The following is an 11,114-nucleotide window of genomic DNA, read 5'->3' as shown; positions in this document are numbered from 1 at the left end:
GACAAACCTGCATTGATTGCTTAACTAAACTGAATAACAGCTATAACAAATGTGGTATAAAGATCAACAATAAAAAGACAACTATGAAAATAGGCAGCAACATTGAAAACATCAACCACATCCTGAATGGAGAATATAAGGTGAAAGACCACAAATATGAGAATTCTGAGGAAAAAATTAGTGGAGAACAGATGGCAGTGTCATATGAACAATGAAGATATTAGGAAGGAAGGAACCTGACATTGTTAATATTCAGTAATGTGTGAGCAGAGCTTTATCTCAGGTGGTAAGGTCACTTAACCAGAATGGGAGAGGAAAAGTTAAAAAAAACATGCATTTGATGCCAATATGACAGGAAAAGATTCAGCAAAAGACCAAGATCTAAGTGGAGTGATGAAGTTAGTAGTGCCTTAGATTGATTGGTTGATTTATGGTTTCTTGGTGCAAGGACAGGAAAGGTCACACTGTGTTATATTAAAGGTTACAGCAGTACAGTGTTTTAGAAGATCAAAATATAGGATCTGAGAATATTGGAGGCATGACAAATCAGACTAATTTGGAGGAAAACTGTTGATAAGATATTAGTAGTAGTAGAAATCCTGTATATCCCTTGAGCATGCACACCAGGAATTTGATGATGCTATTGTCAGTAATAATACAGTGTTAATGTACATTAACACTAAAGTCATCTTTTGATTATTTAACAGAAAGTGAATATATTTCTCATTGGATGAGAACTCATCTCCAAATCAGAACACTTAACTCTTTGGTAAAACCAGCCTTAATAATCAACCTTTCAAGGAACACATCCTAGTTGAATATTGAGACCTTCCTACATTGCTAAAACTGTCAAATGAAATATCTCCATATTTCATTTGACAAAAGGGAGAATTTCTCTATTTTGTAGAGAAATTCTCCCTTTTCCCAACTAAAGTACAACTTAATTTTTCGAAATATATAAAGAAAATAAAAAAGTAAATAATGCAAAAATGATTCAAATCTGTGAAATCAATTAATGAAATTTCATGAACATAAATATTTAGTTTTTTCGGTTTAGCAAATCTTCATTTAATATCCAGTATAGAGACTATATGTTTCTAAACAAACAGATTTACATTTAGAACACGAAATCAATAACAATTCAGTTTGGGATGGTCTAATACTATAAAATGGGGAGATATTGAATGCTTTCTTAGGTTTAAATATGTTTAAAAAAAAAAAAAAAAAAAATGAAACTTAAAATAACCATTGCCAAGCCAAAATCTGTCTAGCTAATTCCCAATTTTGTCAATTTGCAGAGACACAAAGGGACAAAGCAAGTCTATTCTGACTAGACTGAATTAATAATTCTAGTATTTAGGATGCGCACATGCATGCACACACAATATTATATATATAATATTTAGGGGAGGGAACAAATTATTCTTACTGATATTAATAATTCACATTGGCTGGGTGGAATGTAATGAAAATTGTATTCGGTATGTATTAAAATTTGGTTTCATTTCAATTTTGGTTTTAATTAGAACATTTCTAGTGACAAAATTAGGCCAAACATTTATAATAAGCCAAAAAAAAGGGTTATAGCGTCTAACATAACATTTGACACACAATTTTTTGGAAAGGTCACCGCTACATAGAGTACTTTGAATAAAATAATTCTGTTCAGACATTATAATAGTGTGTGAAAACAATGGAAATGTCAACTTTAAAAAAAAAAAAAATTCAGATGATTGCATGTTAAAGTCCTGATTCTACTAAACCAAATTCTAGGTTCAAGAACGCTTAATAAAATCACTCCCACTCACCCTGATTAAAATTCTGCCTTGGCTTCGTGAAATTTAATGAACTCTCTACTTAGGTTTGTCAGTAATATTTTACAATACATATGCCAAAGAGCTCTAGGTTTATAACAATGAATGATGCCACTTAACAAATGTCATTAATAATTTTAATCAGAGACAATCAAAAAAAAGTTCACTTTCCACGTTTTTTTATGATTGTCTGTATTCATTTTACTTTGCTGATCAAGCAGTTTATTAAATAATAATAATTACAATGATCAAAAACAATCAGAATATGCAATGCAACACATAGTTTACTATTATCATTTTGGATGTTGGGAATCATGGCTAAAATGCATTTAAAAATTTCAAATTCATTCAATACTTGAAGATGATCCTAGTCACGTACTATATTGTTTACACCATCATCATGTAATCAACTGAAGTGCTTGAGGTGTAATAAGATCTCAGATTTATCCTGATACACCAGAGATGCATAGCTAAGAAAGAATATGGATGTCAACAACCCATAAATTCATTCAGATAACAATTTGTAATGTAACATTTTCTAATGCATTTATACTTTTATTTTCTTAAAAAAGTCCGGAATAGCATTGTGAATTGTTTGTCTTGAGAGCTGTGATGTATTTTCAGCAATGTAATATGGCTTGCAAAGTTTCAAGTATTTTGTTTTAATAGCTTCTGCTGAAAGATGTTAACCACTTTTAATAAAAATTTTAATATTATCAGCTTAGAATCATTATTGCATCAGTGATTGATTGCTTATTTTTAATGAACTTTCAACAACAAAACTGTTTGGAGTATTATTTCTTTCAGCTTGTTTTTTTTTGTCTGTATTTTTAATGGTATTAAATAAACAACACTTCAAACAATCTTTATGTGCATAAGATTTTAATCTCTGAAAGAGCATCTTGCTAAAAATGGGTGCACAAAGCACATCCACACACAACATCATGCTGTAACAACCAAATCCATAAAGAGAAACAGACTACATTGAGCATGGACGCATTACCCTATATCTGAGGCATATAAAACAGAAACAACGGCTCTCCACAAAACTTCAACTTTTACACTCCTGATTTCTGACAAAAGAAATAAAAAAACCACAGGCTGTACTTATAACAGATTTGTTTACTCAAACCATTTGAAAACATGATTTCCATGAAACTGTTGTAACGTGGTCTTCAGAAGACCCCATGGCAGAAGTATACAGGTTAAACACCAATAGCGATTTTCTTTGGTGTTCGTGATAGTATACAGAAAAAATGAGGGACTTTTTTACATATGATTGGCTTATAAACTACAAGCGTCAACGGCAACAGATATTCTTAAAATATCCCAAATAAACAAAACACAACTCTAAGTGCATAACTGAGACGTGCTTTGTTGGTTAATAATAACCACATGCCATTCATTAATCTAATGAAAAAGTGAGGCACACAAAAATCGTACCGTAAACATTATTTCAACAATGTGTAACAAGCAGTTGTCACTAAACACAAGTATACAATAGTGTCTGTTATCTACTCCGTCGATGTTTGGGTCCCCTAGTTCTGCCTGTCCCACTAGTGGTGGAAATGGTACAGAGTTGGGCTGATACCTTTGCTAGTTCACTTTCTTCATTTGTCACTGTTTGTCTGTCAAGTTCCAGCATAGCTTCCTGAATAGCATTTTCTAAGTGGGTATTCATTTTTCTTCCTCTGCAAATAAATTACATTTATGTTGTTATTACCGTAATACAGAATTTCATTTTGTATGAAATCACTGATCATAAATAACATTTTCAAAAATATAAATTCACAGCAAGTTAAGAACTAACATAATAACATAGTTTAAGTTATTTATCTGTTCTAGATGCCTGTGGATTTGATACAACTGGTTTAAAGAATATCACGATGATTTACAAAATTATAGAAGTAAAAAAAAAAAGTTTTGAAAAATTTAGAGAAAAATATAGTTGTGAAATTATTTACTAGTTGACTGCTTGTCAATATATTGTATTGTCAGTATTATTGTATTGATGTATATTTTTATATCTAATATGAAACACTAGCAACTGATTCACCTCTGTAAAACAGACTTAAGAGCCTGACTTTTTTTTTTACAGCCTGGAAAGATTCTGGATTCATGTTTTAGAGCATGAGGCACACAAGAACTTTTCAGCTGAAACAATATTAACTGGTCTTATATGAGAATAGCAAGATTTTTCTTCCCAGAAACTTTTTAAGGGGTAAAAACCTAACTCCCTGAAGTGCCATAAATTTTTTAATTATTTAAAAAATTTAAAATATTTCTGGGAAGAAAAACCTTGCTATTCTCATATAAGACCAGTTAATACTGTTTCAGGTGAAAAGTCCTTATAAATGTGCCTTATGTTCTAAAAAGCAAACAAAGTTTGCACCTGAAATATTTTCAGGACTGAGGCAACTCGTGGTAAAGGTGGTATAAGTTCTCATCACTTGCCTTAGTATCTCCCATACTGCAAATCACATCTCCTTGCGGACATGTATAATGCCATGCATTAAGGGAAAGGTCAAAGCTCCCACTAATGGGACTTCAATAAAGGTTGAAACCGGTCTGGGTAGTGGCCCTTCCCTTAATGCACAGCATTATACATGTTCGCAAGGAGATGTGCTTTGTATTATAGGAGATACTAAGGCAAGTGATGAGAACTTATACCACCTTTACCACGAGTTGCCCTAAAATACTTCAGGCGCAAACTTTGTTTTTTTTCTTTTAGTAGGCTTGGTGACATGAGTGGATAAAGCTTTCACATTATCACTGACAGAATGTATATTTGAATTTATCATAGGATAGACACATTTTTAAAATTTTCTGATGAGCTAATAGCATTGAAGTGAATTTTCATTTGAATTAGTATTGTCCACGAGCAATGAAAGAAATGTCTCCAGAAGCAGAGTTCTTGACTTATCTAACCTTTTCTCTATTAGAAATTGTGAATTTAAAGGAAATGCTGGCAGCCTGCACACAAGGCAGTATCTTAAAAAATTATTTCTTGTACTTCAATATTTCAGATAATGCTTTTTTTACACAAGTCAAGTTGATAATATTTACACAATAATAAGTGAACTACTGGATTTTAATATCATTCTAGACAAGAACTTTATTTAGTTTGATCACTTTGAATACTAAGAATCCAGCTTCTTTTATGGTCTTGAATCATGCTTTTCACCACATTAGCCATAAATTGATTTAAGGCTAATGATTGATTTTTCTTCTTATTGTCTGAGGCAATAAGAAGAAAAAGACAGACATATTTCAATATTATAATAGCTAAGGAACTCAACAAAATGGCTACTGTAAGCAGATACATACAGACAGACAACAGTCCCACATTATTCTAGTAGGATGTTGGAATAACAGATCAGTTCCAGGGGTAAATAGGAACACGTCAGATGACTATGCAACATGCAAATTTTGCAGCACTAGCTACAATGAAGAGACCATCCATCTTCCAAGCTCTCCTAAGTTTCATAGCTATATGATGACAGGAAACAAATACAAATAATAATATAATTGACTCTCACTATAGTGAATTTGCTTGGCATAAAAACTGCAGCAAAAAACCACTATAGCAAATTCCACCCACAATAACAAAATAAAACTGATCAAGAATAATGAAACCAGAAAACTTTCAACTGACCAGAAATGTTGAAAAATTTTACTGAAATGAAGCAGAAGCATTGGTTATTTTTAACAGCTAGGAACATCTTCAACTGTCTGCAGTATAAAAAAAAGGTATGACAAGAAAAAATTTTTTTTTGTGTTGATCAAACAAAATGAGCACTTTTTGATTGTGTTTATCCACCCCACCCCTCCAAAAATATTAATAATAATAAAAATAAATAAATTATACTTGAGAAGAAATGATACACTTTTAATAATTACATTCTTCACCTGAAAACTTTACCAAGTGTAAAGTTTATATGTGAATTATCTTCACAATTAGGCTACTTCCATGTAGGGCTGTTGACTTCATATTAATTTGCCAACAATAATGTACAGCACACTCCTTTTTGGATGTGTGTGTACTGCTATGCATTATAAAAGGATGATTACTGAGACCAGTTTCAATCTTTATTGAGGTCTTATTAGGGAAGAACTCCATGAAAACTGCTTTGGGCAATGACCCATACCATAATGCATAACATACATGTTCAAAAGAAAGTGTATTTGTGTATTATGTGATAGAAATTTTACTAGTAATATTGTTTACTTACATTTGGGTAAAGGAGTAAACCAGAATGATCATTTCTTGTCAAGTATAATTTACTTTGTAATCAAGCAAAAAACAATAAATAAAAATAAAATAAAATAAAGAATTTTAAATACCTATGTTATAAAGTACAGTTCAACTGTAATATCAGTAATTTATATTTACCTCCTGTGTTTCTTTCTTGCTCTGTGATGCGCTTCTAGTCCTTCTGAAAGTGTCTTCAGTTTTTCAGGTTCAACTTGTGTATATGTGTGATCTCCAAACCACTTTACCCACAACTAAAACAATCAGATGTTAATATTAGCACAAAAACATTACATAATATTACAATGAACTTATCATTATTACAGACTACAGGTATTAAGAACTCTTCAAGAAAGGCTGTACATTAGCCACACCAGTTATTATACCATCTCAAACTCATTCGCACTAGATGCCTGCACCACTTTAACAGGCAAACTGTTCCACTCATTCACTCACTGCTACTAAAAACTACATTTCTCACGTATGAGAGAAAAATCTAGCTTTCATCCCTTTCTTAGCTGCATTCAAACTCACCTTCCACAGATGCCCACTTGTCCTCTCCACACATCCTATATAACAAAAAATTTCAATTGATATTCTACAGCACCCTCTCAGAAGTTCACAGGACTATCGATATCACTCCTCTTTCTCCTGTTTATTTACTAGTGTCTCTGCAGTCCTTATACTCTTAACCTGTTCCCATAATCTACATTCCATAATCTTGATATCTTTGTAACTCATCTTTCTTTCCGCAGTTTATCCCCCTGTAACCCAAAAAGACCAAATCTACACACAACAATCCAGATGTAGTGGTATCAAGGTCTTGTGTAAAGAGGCAAAATGACTTCCTTATCCTTACATGTCACTGTTTGATTCAGGATTGCACTAATCCTCCAAGTTGTATTAGCAATTTTCATTATGTGACCTTTGAACTTCAACTACTATCCACCATAACTCCAAGATCCCTAGCCTCATCAATTTCTCAAAGCAAAATCCCACCTATATAATATGCTGTTGGAAAATTCATCATGCCAAAGTGCATTACCTTACACTTACTAACATTGGATTGACAGCCATAACCACTTTCTAATACCTGTCCACCAAATCAATCACTTATCCGCATCAATAGTTTATATTCAAATCCCATATATCCTCCAATTTATTCAACAGCCATTCATGTAGTATCCTATTAAATACCTTAGAAAAGTCCAACAGTATCATAGTGTATCCATTGATTTTATACAACTCAGCCAAAACATTATAAATATGAGCAAACTGCTCAGATGTTACATCCTGTTTGTAAATCCATGCCATTTCTTGCAAAGAATAGCTTATCTATCACCAATTTCTGCAAGTGAGTTCTGAATGTGTCTAAAATCTTCATCACTTCAGAGATAGCACTAACACCCTTGTAAAATGTGACTATCATGTATTCTTTCCATTCCTGTAGGATCTTTTCTGAGCTGAGACTCAAATGATACAGATATGCCAGAAGCCTAACTAGTTCAGCTGAACATTTCTTTAGCATATGCTAATACTTTACCTGTCCCTACTGCTGAATTCTTATTGACGTTATATAACAAATCTAGAAAATCCAGCCTCTATCTCTTCATCCATTGTGTATAATGTTGCACACCAAATTGATAGATTTTAGTGAAGTAAGCACTCATTATTTGAACAATCACATCTGCTTCTAACAAAGTCAGCATTCAATGAAGTTATTCCTCAACATTCATTCATTCTTTTACTAACACAACTATAACATTTTTTGGGTTGTTTTAGCCTACCTTGCCAATTTCTTTTCATATTCAATTCTGACTAAGCTTTCCATACAATATAACTTTTCTAACCTGTGCTTTATATATTTGAATATCCCTCTTATCCTTATTCTCACGATATTCCATCCACATTATCATCTTTTTCTGCTTTTTTTTTTTTTTTTTTGATTAACACAGCGAGAGAATGCATTGTGTGTGTTGTGTTATTAGTGCTGCTGAAAGACAAGTCATTTTTTCATGTTTTAGTTAATAATATTAGATTACTTCATCGTAGTTTTTGTTTTATAGAGATGCGTGATTGAGTTATTTGTTTGTAAGTAAACTTTGTATTTTCTGTTTAAATACAATATTGTCGGGAAAGGGCCAATGCATGGTAGAACAATGGCAGCAAAGACATCATTGTTGGGTGATTTCAAGTTATGTGATTTTGTACAGTGTGTGTGAATGAGTGAGTGATATGTATTGATTGCAAAAATTAAAGGATTTATGGAAGGAGAATGAAACTGGTGAACGAGTGTGTATTAAGTGTTTCGCCAGTTAAATGGTGAGAATGAAGCAAATGTTAATGTTGGAATTATTGAACATATGACGGCGGAAAGACATGATAGACCTAAATAAGGAAGTAGTGCAATTGCATGTTATTCTTCGCCGGACAAAGAGTGAAATCGAAAAGTTACAGAAGCGACAAGAGATTAGCAGGGGATAGAAAAGACACTGGTTATGCAGATAAGAGAATGGCTGCTGGACAGATATCAAAAAGTGGTATGTGGAGGAGCAGAGTCCAGGAAAAAGCAGGTGACTAGTAGTGTACCACAAGGTTCAGTGCCAGGACCACTAGTGTTTAATTTATACATAAATGTTGTAGGAAGTACAGTAATCCCTCCTTATCCGCAGGGAATATGTTCCAAGAGACCCTGCAGATATCTGAAACTGCAGATGGTACCAAACCCTATATAATATATACTATGGTTATTTCCTATATATACATACATACCTATGATAAAGTTTAATTTATAAATTAGGCACAGCAAGAGATTAACAACAATAACTAATAATAAAATAGAACAATTATAATAACATACTGTAATAAAAGTTATCTGAATGTGAACGGAATCTTAGCAACCTCAGTATATGTTTTTTTATATTATTATTATTATTTATTTATTATTTTATGAAGTCAAGAACTTTCACCTTTTTTCACTCAAAAGGAAGCACTTTATGGCTAATCTTTGGCATATCCAAATTGCCAGCATCACTACTCTTGTGCTTTGGGGCCATTATTAAGTAAAATAAGGGTTACTTGAACACAAGCACTGCGATGCCATGACAGCTGATCTGATAACTGAGAACTACTCAAAGTGGCAGGTAATTTAAAACTATGAGTTGTCTATTACTAAAAGAAAGAGCTATACAGCTTCATTTCGGCGATATAAAATTACACAGGCAAAGTGGATATTAGATCCAACATTATTTCAAAGTCAAATGTATGTAGCAACTATGAAAGTTTTGTAAGTTGACCTGAGAGCTTATGAGAATACAATCCTAGTATTCTTGTAAGCTCTCAGGTCAACTTACGAAACTGTCATAGTTTCTACAAACATTCAGCTTTGAAATAATGTTGGATCTAGTATCCACTTTGCTGATGTAATTATACATTATTTATTTATGGAATTTTCCATTTAATATTTTCAGACCAGGATTGATCGCAGTTAACTGAAACCATGGATAGTGAACCCGCAGATGGGGGGGGGGGGGGGGCTATGGTAACCTGAAAGGAAATATTTGGTTATATTATATATATGGGCAAAAGATAGTGGATGTCAGTCTAATGTTGAAAATGTAAGTTATGCGTTTTGGGATAAACAGATAACAGAAACTGTACTCCAGGAAATAGATGAAATTAGGGATTTAGGGGTGGTGGTAGACAGAGAGTTGAAGATTAGAGGACATATTGCTAAGGTAGCTCATAAGATTACTTGGCTACCGAATAACACATTAACAAGCAGAGATAAGGAAGTTGCTTATAAGGTCCTGATATGTCCACTTCTGGATTACTGTGCTCAGGTCTGGTCTCCTGGGTTTCTTGGGGGATGAGGAAGTGGTGGAGAAGATTCAGAGGCAAGTGATCAAGATGAACAGCCTGTGGAATGTTCCCTATGAGGATAGATTGAAGGTGTGTGGATTGCAGAAGTTGGTTGATGGGAGAAAAAGAGGGGATGTAATAGAAACATTTAAGTTAGTTAAAGGGTTTTATAGAAGTGATGCAGGGGATATGTTTCAGCTTAGATAGAGTGGGCAAAACAAGAAGTCATTCCTGGATGTTGAGTAAAAGTGTGGTACAAGGACTAGATTTTTCACTTGGAGAGTTATGAATGAATGCAATGGGCTGCCAGAGTCAATCGTTAGTGCTTTGTCTTTTATTAATGGATTAAAAGAGAGATCTGATAGATTGTGTGGATAGTTTGGGTCTCTATCAACGAGTCTTTGGACTCCATGGAGGTGTCTGTACAATAATAAGAATCTCTTTCTTAATAAGGTTGCGCATCCATATCACTCTTTACTTTTATGTAACAATGACAAATACAAGGTCATGTATAACAATTTTATTAATCTGAGAACCTTAAAAAGCTTTATAAATAGAATATACAATGACTGGTCATAAATTGCTTATTTTATCTTCACATTTTGAAAGGTAAATTGCTTTTTAGTTCTTAATGAAAAGAAATTGTCAAATATGGTAAAAATTATTAAAATCATGCACAGCTAAAAGTATCTAGCTTGAAAATGAACACGTTATTTCTCTGCTTCTTATTATTATTTCAATTCATAATGAAATGTAATAAAATGTCATAAAATTTTTCAAAACTGTAATAGACACAATCTTAATTTTAAACACATGGTAATGGAATGTTGTTTGATTATGGCCAAAGCAATTAAAGCAACGACTCCAGCATATTATGCCTATTAATTGTGTATGTTCTTCTGGCCTGTTTGCTTGTTTTACGAGATTTCTGATATAGAAACGGCAAGGAAAAGCCATGCTATTTCTATATCAGAATGGCTAACTTACCATAAACTAAAAAGTTCATAAATTTAGATTCTTTGTGTTCTAGACAGGATTTCAACCTAGGTCTTTCAATCAAATAGCATCACTGAATGAAAAGAATGAAATTTATGCCTTAGTTGATGTTAACATTCCAAGAGAATATGTAGTATTTATTTCACATGTCAGTTGGCGAATTAAAAAAGCATAATATGCAAATTGGAAGA

At 32.9% G+C, this 11,114-nt stretch overlaps 1 protein-coding gene across 1 annotated transcript in view; it reads right to left on the bottom strand.

The window, feature by feature from the left end:
* Positions 1-2,679: 2,679 nt before the first annotated feature.
* The window catches only part of LOC150098833 (uncharacterized), a 199,353-nt gene continuing 190,918 nt past the window's right edge, over positions 2,680-11,114 (bottom strand). The window contains exons 6-7 of the mRNA XM_090404561.1: positions 6,208-6,320; positions 2,680-3,505 (exon numbers count right to left, since the gene is read on the bottom strand). Coding sequence (XP_090260687.1) covers positions 3,325-3,505; positions 6,208-6,320 — 294 coding nt within the window. The 3' untranslated portion in view covers positions 2,680-3,324. The remainder of the gene's footprint in view (positions 3,506-6,207; positions 6,321-11,114) is intronic.

The sequence above is a fragment of the Typopeltis vanoorti genome, chromosome 15, assembly GCF_054136105.1.
Source record: "Typopeltis vanoorti isolate ZY-2024b chromosome 15, IOZ_Tvanoo_1.0, whole genome shotgun sequence".
Lineage (NCBI taxonomy): Eukaryota > Metazoa > Arthropoda > Arachnida > Uropygi > Thelyphonidae > Typopeltis > Typopeltis vanoorti.
The sequence above is the reverse complement of the archived record's forward strand: the minus strand, read 5'-3'. Positions and strand labels throughout refer to the sequence as shown.